This window comes from Aethalodelphis obliquidens, unplaced genomic scaffold (assembly GCF_003676395.1).
Source record: "Aethalodelphis obliquidens isolate GAN/ISIS:26980383/991018 unplaced genomic scaffold, ASM367639v1 scaffold9, whole genome shotgun sequence".
Taxonomy (NCBI): Eukaryota; Metazoa; Chordata; class Mammalia; order Artiodactyla; family Delphinidae; genus Aethalodelphis; species Aethalodelphis obliquidens.
The window spans coordinates 17,108,867-17,125,227 of NW_020837953.1; the positions used below are offsets into that span (position 1 = coordinate 17,108,867).

The 16,361-nt window shown below is 42.8% G+C and overlaps 1 protein-coding gene across 5 annotated transcripts in view; it reads right to left on the bottom strand.

The window, feature by feature from the left end:
- The window catches only part of ST3GAL3 (ST3 beta-galactoside alpha-2,3-sialyltransferase 3), a 237,031-nt gene that overhangs the window by 63,889 nt on the left and 156,781 nt on the right, over positions 1-16,361 (bottom strand). For all 5 annotated transcript variants that reach the window (XM_027108817.1, XM_027108816.1, XM_027108814.1 and 2 more), the window contains one exon: positions 6,685-6,777. In XM_027108817.1, the coding sequence (XP_026964618.1) occupies positions 6,685-6,777 (93 nt within the window). The remainder of the gene's footprint in view (positions 1-6,684; positions 6,778-16,361) is intronic.

Sequence of the window (16,361 nt, forward strand, 5' to 3'; positions counted from 1 at the left end):
GGAACTGATGCAGTAAACTATAGTTTAGTTCATGGAATGCTGTGTAAAGAAGGGACTTCTGCTTCCCACCATGATAGAATAACAGGGGTGGGATTTACCCTCCTACCTTCAACAACCAGAAAACAAGTCAAAATAGATGAAACAAGTCTTCGGACCAGTGCAGGGATGGGGAACCCAAATAGAGCCCAGTGGTCTTCCTGAGTTGAAAAAAAGCGATCAAAGTTTAGGGAGGGCAAGAAGACTAGAATTTGTGGACACTACCACAGAGGACAGAGATGCTCAGAATGCCCCAGAGATCTGCAAAGGGGTCCCCTCAGATCTTTGGCCAAGTACTGACCTGGGCGTATATGAGAGGAAATTCTGAGGCTGAGGAAAGGCCACCGGGAAGCGGTAGATCAAACAATTCCTGGCGTTCATACAGGGCTGGGAATTGTTTGTATTCACAAAACAATTGTGGAAATAAATCAGGCAGAGCGGAAATGCCTCATAATGCACAAGGCATTGGGTCCAGTCCCTAGACAGGTACTGCGTTAGTTATGGGGATAAATTAGCCCTAGACAAACGGTTGCTCAACACCTGCACTAACAATGTTAAAAGCAAATCTCAAAGGGATACAACTGATTCCAAGTAACTTAACTACATGTCCAAGCAAAACTAGCACTATTTAAGAGAATATAACAAAATCTAGCACAGAAAAACAAAAATTTCACATTGTCTTGAATCTAATAAAAAATTACCAGGCAGGCACACAAAGAATCAGAAAAATATAGGCCATTATCAGGAGAAAAATCAATCAATAGAAACCATCCCAGAAATGATACAGATGATGGGATTACCAGACAAGGATGTTTAAATAGCTATTCTAAATATACTCTCTATGTTCAGGAAGGTAGAAGAACACATGAACATAATAAAGAATAAAATGAAAGCTATAAAAAGACCTAAATGGAACCACAGAGATTAAAAACACAATATCTGAAATGAAAACACACCAGATGGGATTAACAGCTGATTAGACACCACAAGAGAAATATCAGTGGATGTGAAAACATAGCAATATCAACTATCCAAAATGAAACACAAAGAGAAATAAGAAAGAATTGGGGGGAAAAAACACCAAACAAACCTAGCATCAAACAAACCAGTTGGATGAATGGCTTAACATACATGTAATTGGAATCCTGCGAAGGGTGATGGGCAGAAAAAAATATTTGAAAAAATAAGGACAAAATGCATCCAAATTTGATTAAAAAATAAACTATAAACTATATTTATTTATTTATAAATAAATGCAAGCCAAGAATAATATAAAGAAAACCACAACAAACTGCATCATATCAAATTGCTGAGAATGAGCGATAAGGAGAAAAATCTCAAAAAGCAGGCAGAGGAAAAGAGAAACATTGCATACGAAGTGAAAAAAGGTAAAGGGACTTCCCTGGTGGTCCAGTGCTTAAGAATCCACCTTCCAATGCAGGGGATGCGGGTTCGATCCCTGGTCAGGGAACTAAGATCCAACATGCCAGAGGCAACTAAGCCCGCACACCACAACTAGAGAGAAGCCCCAACTAGAGAAGCCCACACGCCACAGCGAAGATCCCACGTGCCGCAACTAAGACCTGACGCAGACAAATAATAAAATAAAGTTTAAATGAATAAATAAAGTAAGAAGGACAGAAGACTTTTGTTAGAAACTATACAAGCCAAAAGAAAGTGAAGTTATATCTTTAAAGTACTGCATGTTTGTCAAATTGTCAACCTAGAATTGTATACACAGCCAAAAACAAACAAACAAACTTTCGAAACTGAAGGTAAAATAGACTTTATCAGACAAACCAAAGCTGATAGACTTCATTGCCATAAGATCTTCCTCATAAGAAATGTTACAAGACGTTCTTCAAGCAGAAGAAAAAGAACACCATACAGAAATATGTATCTAACACAAAGGAAGAAAGAGCAACAGTAAAACTAAGTTTGTGGGTAACTATACAAGAGTTTTCAGGGACTTCCCTGGTGGCGTAGTGGATAAGAATCCACCTACCAATGCAGGGGACGTGGGTCTGATCCCTGGTCCAGGAAGATCCCACATGCTGCGGAGCAACTAAGCCCATGTGCCACAACTACTGAAGCCTGCAGGCCTAGAGTCCATGCACTGCAATGAAGAGTAGCCCCGGCTCACCACAACTAGAGAAAGCCCACATGCAGCAACAAAGACACAACGCAGCCAAAAAAAAATTAAATCAAAAAGCAAAGGGAGAATGAAAACAAATCCGAGGGGCAAAAAAAAAGACTTTTCACCCTAATTTTTAAAAACTTTTAAAATTTAAATTGTGGTAAAATACACATAACATAAAATTTATCACCTTAAACATTTTTAAGTGTACAATTCAGTAGTGTTAAGTACTTTCACATTGTTATGCATTCAATCTCCAGAATGCTTTTCATCTTGTAAAACTGAAACTCTGTCTATTAAATATCCATTAAACAGCAATTCCTCATTTCCCCTTGTCCCCAGCCTCTGGCAACCACCATTCTATTTTCTATCTCTGTGAGTCTGACTACCCTAGGTACCTCACATAAGTGAAATAAAACAGTATTGTCTTTCTATGACTGGCTTATTTCACTTAGTATAATGTCCTCAAGGTTCACCCACACCGTAGCATCTGTCAGAACTTCTCCTCTTTTTAAGGCTGAAAAATATTCCATTCCATGTATATACCACATTTTATCTTTTCATCAGTTGACAGACTCTTGGATTGCTTTGGCTATTGTGAATAATGCTGCTATGAACATGGATGTGCAAATACCTCTTTCAGACCCTGCTTTCATTTCTTTTGGGTATATACCCAAAAGTAGAATTGCTGGGTCATATAGTAATTCTACTTTCAGTTTTTTGAGGAACACCATACTGTTTTCCATAGTGGCTGCACCACAATTTACATTGTCACCAGTAGTGCACAGGGTTCTGATTTCTCCACATCCTTGTCAACACTTGCTATTTTCTGCTTTTTTGATAGCAGCCACCCTAATGAGTGTGAGGTAGTATCTCACTGTGGTTTTTTTGTTTTGTTTTGTTTTTTTGGCTGTGTTGGGTCTTCGTTGCTGCCCGCCGGCTTTCTCTAGTTGCGGTGAGCGGGGGCTACTCTTGGTTAAGGTGCGCAGGCTTCTCATTGCAGTGGCTTCTCTTGTTGCAGAGCACGGACTCCAGGCACATGGGCTTCAGTAGTTGTGGCACGTGGGCTCAGTAGTTGTGGCTCGCGGGCTCTAGAGCACAGCCTCAATAGTTGTGGCACCCGGGCTTAGCTGCTCCGCGGCATGTGGGATCTTCCTGGACCAGGGCTTGAACCCGTGTCCCTTGCATTGGCAGGCAGATTCTTAACCACTGTACCACCAGGGAAGCCCTCTCATTGTGGTTTTGATTTGCATTTCCCCAACGACTAATTATATTGAGCATTTTTTCATGTGCTTGTTGGCTATTTGTATATCATCTTAGGAGAAATGTCTATTTGAATCCTTCACCCATTTGTTGTTGTTGTTGAGTTGTAGGAGTTCTTTATATATTCTGGATATTAACACCGCATCAGATATATGATGTGCAAATACCTTCTCCCATGCTGTAGGTTGCCTTTTCCTGCTCATTTTTAATTCACTTTAAATAATTAACTGTTTAAAACAAAAATAAATAAGGACAGTGTTGTGTGGGTTTATAATACATCAATGTAAAATATGACAAAAAATAGCACAAAGGGCGGAAGGGGAAATGGAGGTATACTGTTCTAAGGTTCATAAGCTCTAAGCGAAGTGCTATAATATTATTTAAAAGTAGATTATAAATCAACGATGTATATTGTAAGCTCTAGAATAATCATGAAAGACATAAAACAAAGAGGCATAGCTATTAAACCAACAGTTTTATTTTATGGTAAAATAAAACCATAAAACACACTCAATTAATCCAAAAGGAGGCAGGAAAAGAAAGGGAAAAAAGAAACTAGCAGAAAACTCATAGCAAGATGGTAAATTTAAGCCGAACCACACTGATGATTACATTAAATATAAACAGTATAAACATTCCAGTAAAAGGCAGGCATTGTCAGATTGGATAAAAAAAGCAAGACTCCATTATGTGTTGTCCGCAGAAACCCTCTCTAATTATAAAGAAACAGATAGGTTAAATGTAAAAGGAGGGACTGCTGCCAACCACACCTCTAAGATCCAACTTCTCTGATGCTCAAGGATATAAACATACAAACTCCTTCTCCACCAGAAAATGTAAAAGAATAGAAAAACATACACCATGATGAAACTAACTTTTAAAAGGCTGGAGTGGTTATATTAATATCAAACAAGGAAGATTTCAGAACAAGGATTATTACCAGTGAAAAAGGGACATTTCAGAAAAATGAAGGAATCTATTCAGCAAGGGGCTACAATCCTAAATGTGTATGCACTAAATGGCAGAGCTTCAAAATATATTGAAGCAAAAACTGATAAATGGAGAATTCAACATCCCTCTGTTAGTAACTGACCATATGTGGAATCTAAAAATAAAATGATACACTTAACCACTGTACCACCAGAGAAGTCCTGGGAAAGACTTAGGTAAAACATCAAAAGCAGGGCTTCCCTGGTAAGCCCTCTAAGCCTTCCCTTCCCTCTAAACCTACTAGAACAGCTAAAATTAAAAAGATTGATGTCAGGGATATAAAACAACTAAAACTCTTACACTTTGCTGGCAGGAGAGCAAAACGGTACAGTCACTTTGGAAAACAGTTTGGCAAATTCTTATGCAGTGAAGCATACATCCTCTACACAAATGTTTATGTTGGCTTTACTTATAATAGCTAAAAACTGGAATTAACCCAAATGTCTTTTGACTGTTGAATGGATAAACAACATACAATGTTATGCCCATATAATGGAATACTATTCAGCAATAAAAAGGAACAAGCAACTGCTACACACATGTGTGAATCCCAAATGCATTATACTGAACAAAAGAGGCAGACTCAAAAGGCTACTATATGATCCATTTATATGACATTCTGGAAATACTACAGGGACAGTAGTTGTCAGGGCCTGGGGGTCAAGGGAGGGGTTAACTGCAAAGAAGCATGAAGGAACTTTTGGGGGTGATGTTGGACGTGTTCTATTAACTGTTACGGTGGTTGCACAAAGGTATTATCAAAACTCATACAACTATACTAATATGTAGATTTTACTGTATGTAAATTAAACCTCAACAAATCTTTAATAAAATTATGACACCTCCAAACAATTATATATTATGCAATCATTTAAAATATGAGATGAATCCATATATGCTGGTAATAGGATAAACTCTAAGACATATTGTTAGGAGTAAAAAGCAAGATACAGTACAATAAATACAGTATGTTCCTGCTTATGGTAATATTGGCTGTCTCTGGGATCTGGAGTGGGAATATATACCCTTTTGTACTGTTTGAGTTTTTTTTCCCCACATGCTTGTATTACTTTCAATTAGAAAACCCATACACAGGTCAAGGAAAACTCACAGGTGTCTGGCCCAGGGGCCTGAGCAGTGTAGGTCTGAGAAAACCCAGGCAAGAATATGGAACATGGTGCCAGACACTGAAGAAGTGCTCAGTAAATAGCTGGGGGAAGCAAAACATTGGAATCACGTCAGAAGGCAGACCCCAGACAAAGGGATCTCTAACTGAACACCAGGTATTCAGCCAGCAGAGCCTCCTGTTTTATACGAGGAGCTAAGCTTGGATTGCTGACATTAGGAAAGAAAAGGAGCATAAAATCCAAATACCCTGGATTTGCTTCTGGGCAAGCTATTTGTCAGCATTCCTTTGCAAGCACACCGTGTGCCCTAACCTCAGCCTTCTAAGGGATGGGGTGCATACCCTTCCCCCGTGAACACAGCCCATGCCAAGAGGCCACCCCTAGGGCTCCTCTGGTGGTCCGAGTGCTACATCCTGACTCCCAGAGGTCCAGAGCAGCCCCTCCTACATCCCCTCCAAGTCAGATAGTCCTATAACTCTCTGAAGGAACAAAACGACCCCAGGGGTCTCACTGCACTCGGACCACAGACAAGACGATCGCAGCACGTCAGGCTCTTTTCCACACCAAGGTTTCAGGAAAGGAAACCCGAAAGGAAAAGGCGGATAAGCAAGCAAGGCCTCTCAGTGGAACTGGGTGAAAGCTTCTCTCAGCAGCTCCTGTCAAGTAAATCAGGAACTCTAGAACGTCAGCCTCAGAAACTCCTCTTTACTTCCTGCTTTATTTGGCTTTGCCTCCCTGAAGCCAGGTAGTTGGTCCCAGCTTCCAAAAAAGACTACGAGCTTCTGTGCTGTGGAGCACTGTCTGGCGGCCTCTGGATACCTGGCTTCCAAGGGGAACCACGTAGGTTCTACCTCGTCTCTTTCCTCCACAGAAGCGAGCTGTGCTGGCAGGTACAAGCTCTGAGAGGAAGACGGGGGTAAGGTGTAGCAAGGGCCTAGAGTGGGACTGGAGTAGGAACCAACCAAAAGCAAAGTCCTTTCCAGGCACCCACCGACTCAAGGACACGGGAGGAAAGGTACCACAGAATCTCATTTTCTCAGAGGCACACCACTTGCCACACGGGGCAGGGTGTCTGAGTCCTGGGCCATGGACCAGGCTATCCAGGTGACGGGAAGAAACAGGAGCACTTACCGGGGGAAGATGGCAGTCATCAAGGCTGAAGCATAGCCAGGCTTGCAAGTTCCCTCTGAAAAGTTTGCGTACTTGGTGGCTAACTCAGCAGGCCTATAGGAAGAGAAAGAGAGTCACGGCTTGCCAGGCACTGGGCAGCGGTTACTAGTTCATGAAGAGCTGTAGGTGTTTAAACCCTGAACAAAGCTTCACTCCCTACAATCAGCACTTCAGCCCCCTTTCCATACCAAGGCCCTGGAGGTGGGGGTAAGGGGGAGGAGCCAAGAAACCCTAAAGGAATAGGTGGATAAACAAGCAAGGCCCGGCAGTGGAATTTGGCAAAAAGAGCTCACTGGGTTTTGCATAGATTCTTTGCAGTAAACCAGATTCCACGGAAATCAGGAACTCCATCCAGGCTCCCCGACTGGGAGAGTAGAGCCTGGAGACCTAAGGAGAGAGCCGCCAGACTTTGATAAAGTCACAGGCACTGCCCTTTCAACCTTCCTGGATATGTCTACATGTCCAGCCTCATCTGCCTCTATTCTCCCCACACACACTATGACCCAGCCAGTGGGAACCACTCACAGTGCCCTGAATAGAGATCAAATACATGTTGGGGCGTTTAATTAAGGAGGCTCTCCTGCTCTCCTATCCTCTGTGCCTGGAATGTTCTTCCTTGTCCTTCTCCACCTGCCTATGCCTCTCGGTCCTTCACAACTCAGCTCAGATGTCAATTTCTCTGGGCCTAACTCCCTGACCCCCAGATTGGGCCAAGTGCCTCCCTGCGTTCACCGTCCACCCCCTGCCATCCGCGTTACATGATTGCCCAGCACTCGCTGTACGGAACTGCAATCGTCGGTAGTATGTCTCCCTCACTGCACTGTAACTTCAAGGTCAGGGTCTGATTTAACCCTGTACCCACAGTTCTTTGCACAGAGATGGGCACACAGAAGACCCTTATGATTTTCTGAAGGAACAAAATGGCCCTGACAATCTCACTGCACTTGGACTGGACATAAGACAATCTCAGGAGCCCATAAGTCAGAAAGCACTATTTTTCAGAAGGCTTGTGAGTTGTAGCCCTGGCTTTGTGGCTGTGTGACTGTAGTGAAGTCACCTCATATCTCTGGGCTTCAGTGTCCATATGTGTTCAGTGTGCAGCTGGAGTCACAGCCCTGCCACCAAAAACCCTGCCCAGTGCAGTCTAGAGAAGACCACAGAGGAAGAACAAGACACATTCAGTGACTGCTGGGGCTGGAGGCCCTGCGTGCTGGAGCACCTGAAGGAGCCCTGGCTCATTGCCAGTTCCCAGTCCCAACTTCCCCAGTCTCCACCTTCCCCAGTCTCCACCCTTGGGCCAGCTGCCAGCCCTCTGATGCCCAGCTGCTCTGCTGTGCTGGGGCCCTGTGGTGAGTCTTCCCTCAGGGCTGCCTTCTGCAGGGGCGGGGGCGGGGTGGGTCCAGGGTAGGGGAGGCTGGTGCCTATACAGGACAGCCAGAAACCATGATGCCACCGCCTATCATGCGTCATGTGTGATTCACTCAGTGCCCTGTTGAGCCTAGCCCAGGGCCTTACACAGAGTCACTGCTCACTGAATTTAGACAAACTCATCTGTATCTATGTGCAATTTCTTCTAAAAAATCTGCATTTTTTTAGCTTTCCCTACCAATGAAATTTAAAGCCTGAAATGCAGATGTAAATGCTGAGCGACAAGCCAGGAGTTGGGCCTTTATTTGGTAGGCAGAAGAAAGTCAAGGGTTTCACAAGAGAAATTTACATAACAATATTTTCTTACATAAACAACTGTATTTCAGAAACGAAACATAAACTTCAGTGCAATTACTAAACGTACTGGAAGCTTTTGGACTAGGCACAGTGATGAAAACATTATAGATTTCTTCAATTACTCCTCTCAATAGCCAGGTGAGTAGGTGCTATTAATTATTAATTTACATACAAGCTCAGAAAGATGAAGAGACTTAGTCAAGATCATACAGCTAGTAAGTAGTGGATACGACGTGAAACTATTTCTCTCTGACACAAGTGCAGGAGCTCTTAATTAATTTATTTTTGGCTGTGTTGGGTCTTCGTTTCTGTGCGAGGGCTTTCTCTAGTCGCGGCGAGTGGGGGCCACTCTTCATCTCAGTGCACAGGCCTCTCACTGTCGCGGCCTCTTTTGTTGCGGAGCACAGGCTCCAGACGCGCAGGCTCAGTAGTTGTGGCTCACGGGCCTCGTTGCTCCGCGGCATGTGGGATCCTCCCAGACCAGGGCTCGAACCCGTGTCCCCTGCATTGACAGGCAGATTCTCAACCACTGCGCCACCAGGGAAGCCCAGGAGCTCTTAACATGGCATCGCCCTGGTGTGGCTCACAGTCAGTGCCATCACAGAGGGAAGCACAGCATCCAGGGACAGCACGAGTGGTCAGTGCAGCTGGAGATGGGGTAGGGAAGCTCTCTGGAAGTGTGTAACAAACAGTGAGGCATTATGAGTCCCTCATATCCTTGTCTCCAATCCCTCACCACCCGCTTGCTTGCCTGGTACTGTGGGTTCCTATGGTCTTTCTGAATTCCAGATAGTTTCACAAAGAAAAGGAAGGATGGATGGTGGTCGTCCCTTTAACATAGTGCATTGCAGAAATGCACGTGGAAATGCATGTACAACAGCAGACAAACCTTCAGCCACATCTTTCCTCTCTCTAGTGAACACGATCAACTTCTGGCAAAATGCTTCAAGAATCAGGGCTCTAGATGTGCAGCAATATGGATGGACCTGGGGGGCCTTATGCTAAGTGAAATAAGTCAGACAGAGAAAGACAAATACTGTATGATCTCACGTATATGTGGAACCTAAAAAATACAACAAACTAGTGACTATAGCAAAACAAGAAGTAGACTCATAGATATAGAGAACAAACTTGTGGTTGCCAGCAGGAAGGGTGGGGAGGGACAAAATATGGGTGGGAGAGTGGGAGGTACAAACCATGGGGTGTAAGATAGGCTCAAGGATGTACTATACAACATGGGGAATACAGCCAATATTCTGTAATAACTGTAAATGGAAAGTAGCCTTTAAAAAATGTATAAAAATGTTTTTAATTAAAAAAAAAAGAATCGGGCTGTGGGATAGTCCAGGGTCTATGGACTCAGGTAATCCATAATGGAGAAGAAAGAGCACAGGCAAGATGGAACACAGGAAGCCAGAGCCCACCAGGAAAGGCTCTTCCCAGGCCAGTGCAGGGTAATCAGATATTAAGGATGGAGCAGCTCTAAACCAAACCCCAAGCAACAGTAACTTCTAAAACATACAGCCCTGGGCATAGTGGGCCATGTCAAGTTATTACCAAATTAAAATGCCTTAGGAATGGCCTCCTGACTATCCCAGTGAGAGAAGAATAGGGGGAGTGTTGGGGATTCTGAGTCATACAGCAGGCTGGGACCTCTGGGGCAGTTAGCGGTCAAAACCACCAAGATTAACAGTCTCCAACTCCCTCGGGCCAGAATAGTTAGTTTCTCTAAGGCGCTCACACTCCAAATGCCAGGAGGTCCCCACAGATGTCTGATCAAATCATTCAGCCCTTGTTCTTCTCCTACTCTGCAGCTGGCCTCTCATTTGGGGAGATTTAGCATTTCGACCAGTAAGAGCACCATTGTCCTGCAAACGTGACTACCAAGAGCCTGGGGTGAAGAGTGTAAACCACTGCACTCTTAAGAGGAAATCCAGATGGAGAGGCTGGCACCTAAAAGAAGGAACCAGACTTCCACGCCTCTGCTTCACTCAGAAGCCCCAAGTTTAAGGAATCAGGTCAAACAACAGGTTGTAAATGGGAAGAATACAGGACGTGGAATTAGAAGCTTTCATAAAAGACACTGCAAGCTGCATGACCTTGGGCAAGTGAAGGACAATCTGCTTCTCAGCTTCCTCATCTGCAAATGGGAACCACTCAGCTCTCAGAGATCTTGGAGGGTGTGGTGAAAAAGAACATTTGGAGGGGCTGGCTGTCCTCTAGAGCACCACACAAATACTTCGTGACAGGTGAGGTGGCGGAGCTTTCCAATGCTCAAGTTTGGATCCTGTCCTGGGGAGAGTCACTGAATGATTTCCAGTGGGAGAGTGCCCTGATCACCGTGTGCATTTTAAGGATCAACATTTGGGAGCTGAGGAGTAGCATGGCAAAAGGCTGAAAGAAGCAGTCCCTGAGACAGAAAAATAATCAGGAGAGAGTGTGATGTCTCAGGTGCCAAAGGAATGAAGTGTCTCAAGAAGGATACAGGGACCAACTGCATCAAACACTGTGCTCGGCCTGGGAAGGTAGCCACAAGATTGACAGCTGTATTTGCCAACACGGAGGTTGCTCTTGACTTTGAGTAGAGCTGTTTCACTGGAGTGTGGGGGTGAAATGCTGCTTTCATCGGGTTTCAGAGAAAACAGAAGAATTGGAGCCAGGGAATAGAGACTACCATTTTTAGAAGTTTTGCTATAAAGGGAGACAGAGAAATGGGGCAATTGCTGGAGGGGAATTGCAGGGAAAGATTTTTTTGAGGTTAGGAAATTTTTCAGCATGCATATAAGCTGGTTAGAATAAGAGGAAAACTCAAGCATGATGCAACAGAAATGGGACAGTTGGAGAAATGTCCCCGAGAAGGTGAGAGAGAGAAAGGATCTACCACAAAAGTAGAAGGGTTGGCCTTCGCTCTGTCTACCCTGCCCTGCCCTGGCTAGTGACTACCTATTCATCTTGCAACATTCGGGTGAAGCACCACTTCCTTTGTGAAACTTTTCCTGATTGCTTCACCCGCCAAGCAGAACCAACCTCTCCTGCCTGTGGACCCCATTTTACCTAGAGCTGACAGTCACCTGACCTTGCTCACTTGTCCCCACTCTCTCTCCCACCTCCTTCCCTTCCATCCTCTCACTCATTCATTCATTCATTCACTCAACAGATATTTAGAGGCAACAGAGTCACTCTGCTTGGGTTTGTACCCTGGCTCCATCCCTTACCAGCTGGGCATGTTATTTAACTGCTCTGTGCCTTACTTTCCACATCTTTAAAACTGGAATTATACTAATACCTCATAAAATTCTTGTGAGGATTATGTTGACAATACAATGTTTAGTATAAGCCTGGCACATAGTTCTCCCTCAGTACATGCTAACTGTAACAGTCTCATTGTTGTTATGTGCCAGACGCTGGCCTGGGATTAGGGATACAGTGATGACTAGGACATAACTATGGCCTAGCACTTCTTACCCTGAAGAATAAACTGTCCATTTAGGGACTTCCCTGGTGGCGCAGTGGTTAAGAATCTGTCTGCCAATGCAGGGGACACGGGTTCGAGCCCTGGTCCGGGAAGATTCCCACACACCGCGGAGCAACTAAACCCGTGCGCCACAACTACTGAGCCTGTGCTCTAGAGCCCGTGAGCCACAACTACTGAGCCCATGTGCCACAACTACTGAAGTCCGCGTGCCTAGAGCCTCCGCTCCACAACAAAGAGAAGCCGCCACAATGAGAAGCCCGTGCACCGCAACAAAGAGTAGCCCCTGCTCACCGCAACTAGAGGAAGCAACCAAGACTGAACGCAGCCAAAAAATAAATAAATAAATTTATTAAAAAAAAAAAAAGGAATAACTGTCCATTTAAACATCTTTCTCTCCCAGACCATGAAATCTGAGTACAGTGCCTAGCACAGAGTACCATGCACGGCACTGACTATATAAGTACCCAACAAAATGTTTTTTGGACTGAACTCAATTGGTTACCTTGACTTGGAAGGTTAATTGACAGGAAGTGTGGGTATGAGGTGGTGATGGCTGGGAAAAATGAAGAAAGGACTTTGAGGATTAGAACTGTATAGATCAGTGTTGTTGGGCATCTCGTGACCAATGGGCTAATTTCTAGAACCTCTCAGAAAAGACTGAACTTAGCCCCCTACTGTGCCCCCTCCCTCATTCCAGGTGCTAGTTTACTGGAAGCAGTTCAAGGAACTGGTTGCAAGAACAGAGTAAGACCAGGTGTGTAACACCTAGCACACTGCCTCACAAACCATAGTTAACAAATATTAGCTTCTTTTAAAGCAAATATAGCAACTTAATCAAGGTAGCCAGTACAATCGTGCTGGGAGGACCTGCATGATAAACACAGGCAAGAACTCTCAGCACAGAGTTCACCCCACCACTGCTTCTTCAGTTCTACCCTCTCTAACCTTCCTGATGAAGATGCACTTCTGCAATTACTAGAGGGACGCTTCTGGAATGACGACATGATTTGGGAAATGGCAGAAGCAGCTTAGGTTAGCTCTAGTAATCCTCTCGTCATTAAACATTTTCATTTTCTTTTTTTTTTTTTCCTGAAATAGCCTTTATGTAAGAAAGGTTATTTAATACTGCCATAGAGCCTTTCAAGCTCCAAGATGGAAAGTTTTCTCCCTAAGGACAATTTCTATCTCCTCTGACTGCCTCTCCCCCACGATTACAGGTCTGCTGGCTCTTCCTGAATTATCAACCGTCTCTTCATTCACCCACATTTGGGGTGTGCCAATCCATCCTGCCCTGGGCATCACTGACCCTTTGCTCTTTGTGAACTCCACTGCAGACTTGGGCTTCTATACGGTTTTGCCTCACTTACAGTGATCTGTGATAAACATGGAGGCACTGTCTCATGTCTCTTCTATCACTTTAAGAGAAGAGGGACTGCTTGATTTGCGTGATCTGGAATTTGGGGTATTTCTCAGCTCTGGAGGCCCTGCCTTTCAGCTCTTGCTACTGGGCACTGCAGTATCTTCTCAACAAATCAGCCACTCTGCTCTTTGATCAGTGATTCTGGAGCTGACATTACTGCAGTTTATCTTTGTCTCCAGGGCCTTGTAATTTACTTCATTTTGTCTGGGAGGATGCTCTCTAGTAAGCTCTTGCAAACGCTTTAGCCTGAGCTGTATATGCAATTCTCACCGACACTTTCCACCAGGAATCTCTTGCAACTGCTCCAATTCAATTTTGTTTCTACATTTTATTAAAACACACACACACACACAGTTGACATAATTATCTAATGTAACTTTACAATAATCCTTTAAGGAGTACAGCCCTTAGACCTAGGCATGTGGGGCTAAAAGAGTCCAAGAGAAGCATGGTTGGAAGATGTGCTATTCTCCGTTTACACTATAAAATTTCAAATGATAAAATTTGGTAGGGATTGCACTGACTCTGTACGTTGTTTTAGATACTATAAACATTTTAACAATATTAATTCTTCCAATCCATGAGTACAAAATATCATTCCATTTACTTGTGTCTTCTTCATTACCTTCATCAGTGTCTTATAGTTTCATTGTAAAAAGCCTTTCACCTCCTAAGCTAAATTTATTCCAAGGTATTTTATTCTTTTTGATGCAATTGTAAATGGGATTGTTTTCTTAATTTCTCTTTCTGATAGTTCATTATTAGTGTATAGAAACACAACTGATTTTAGTATATTGATTTTGTATCTTACAACTTTATTGAATTTTTAAAAATCATTCTAACAGGTTTTTTTTTTTTTTTGGTGGAATCTTTAGGATTTTCTATTTATACTATTGTCACCTCTAAATACAGACAGTTTTACTTTTTCCTTTCCAAATTGGATGCCTTTTGTTTCTTTTTCTTTCTTAATTGCTTTGGCTAGGACTTCTGGTACTACAATGAATAAAAGTGGTGAGAGTGGCCATCTTTGTCTTGTTCCTGATCTTAGAGGAAAGACTCAGCTTTTTTACCATTGAGTATGACGTTATCTGTGGGTTTATCATATATGGCCTTTATTATGTTGAGGTACATTTCCTTTATACCCACTTTGTTGAGAATTTTTATTATGAATGGATGTTGAATTTTGTCACATGCTTATTTTGTATCTACTGAGATGATCATATGCTTTTTTTCTCTTCATTTTATTAATGTGGTTTATCACATTGATTGATCTATGGATGTTGCACCATCCTTGTATCCCAGGAATAAATCCCACTTGATCACAGTGTATGTTGAATTTTAATGTATTGTTGAATTCTGTTTGCTAAAATTTTGTTGAGGATTTTTGCATCTGTGTTCATCAAAGATAGTGGCCTGTGATTTTCTTTTCTTGTAGTGCCTTTGTCTGGTTTTGGTATCAGGATAATGCTGGCCTCATAAAATGAGTTTGGAAGTGTTCCTTCCTCTTCTATGTTTTGGAAAAATTTGAGAAGGATTGGTATTTTTTCTTTAAATGTTTGGTAGAATTCACCAGCCATCTGGTCCTGGACTTTTTTTGGGGGGAGGTTTCTGACTACTGATTCAATCTCCTTACTAGTAATTGGTCTGTTTGGATTTTTATTTCTTCATGATTCAGTCTTGATAGTTTCAAATGGTAAATTTAACATGACCACAAACTAATTACAGTTCACATTTCCCCTTCATACTCTGGGTAAGACTTGCATTTGTGGTCATTGTCAGCAAAGCACAGTCACAACCTTTCAGAGTCACTGGAAGCCAGTATTTGTGGGCAGCATGAAGGATAAGGGTAATGTGGCATCAAGAGTAATGATGTAGGAATATTACTCAGCCATAAAAAGAAACGAAACTGAGTTCTCTGTAGTGAGGTGGATGGAACTAGACTGTCATGCAGAGTGAAGTAAGTCAGAAACAGAAAAACAAATACCGTATGCTAACACATATATATGGAATCTTAAAAAAAAAATAAAGGTTCGGAACAATCTAGGGGCAGGACAGGAATAAAGACGCAGACATAGAGAATGGACTTGAGGACACGGGGAGGGGGAAGGGTAAGCTGGGACAAAGTGAGAGAGTGGCATGGACATATATACACTACCAAATGTAAAATAGATAGCTAGTGGGAAGCAGCTGCATAGCACAGGGAGATCAGCCCCGTGCTTTGTGACCACCTAGAGGGGTGGGATAGGGAGGGTGGGAGGGAGAAGCAAGAGGGAGGAGATATGGGGATGTATGTATATGTATAGCTGATTCACTTTATTATACAGCAGAAACTAACACACCATTGTAAAGCAATTATACTCCAATAAAGATGTTAAAAAAAGAGAAGAGTAATGATGTAACCAGTATGAAATAAAGGGTACTAGAGAACTGAAGAGACAAGAAGATCTATATTGTTTCTATAAAACAGGTTCCAGAAAGCCATGGCACTGTAAATAATAACAGTACTGCTACCTTTTTCTTATGGTGGGAGATGTGAAATTAGCCAGGAATGATGCACCTGACAATAAAGAAAACATGATGAGATGGTTCCTGAACCTGAACAGAAAGAAGGGGTATCTGGATACTCTGAAGAAACTTCATGTGCACTGATTGGATAATATACACATACATAAGTATCTCTTCTTTCCCTATTGTTCTAAATCCTCATTAATGAGTCATTACATCTCACATGGACCCATCAACTTATTTATACAGCAGAGACCTTACAAAAATATTAGCCAGGACTCTGCACACCCTTGGAGCAGCCCTACTCTGGGGTAAGTATCATTATCATTTTTGACAACAGAAACTGACTCTTAAACCCATCCTTTATTCTCACCAAAGCCTTTGCTTTCTTTGGTAGAAAGAAGAGTGGGCTTAAAGGTAAAAAGACCGGAGTTTAAGTAACTAGCTCTTCCACTTACTAGTTGTGTAACCTCAGGCATGAGATAATCGGTTCTCTTAACTCTTAAAATAGCT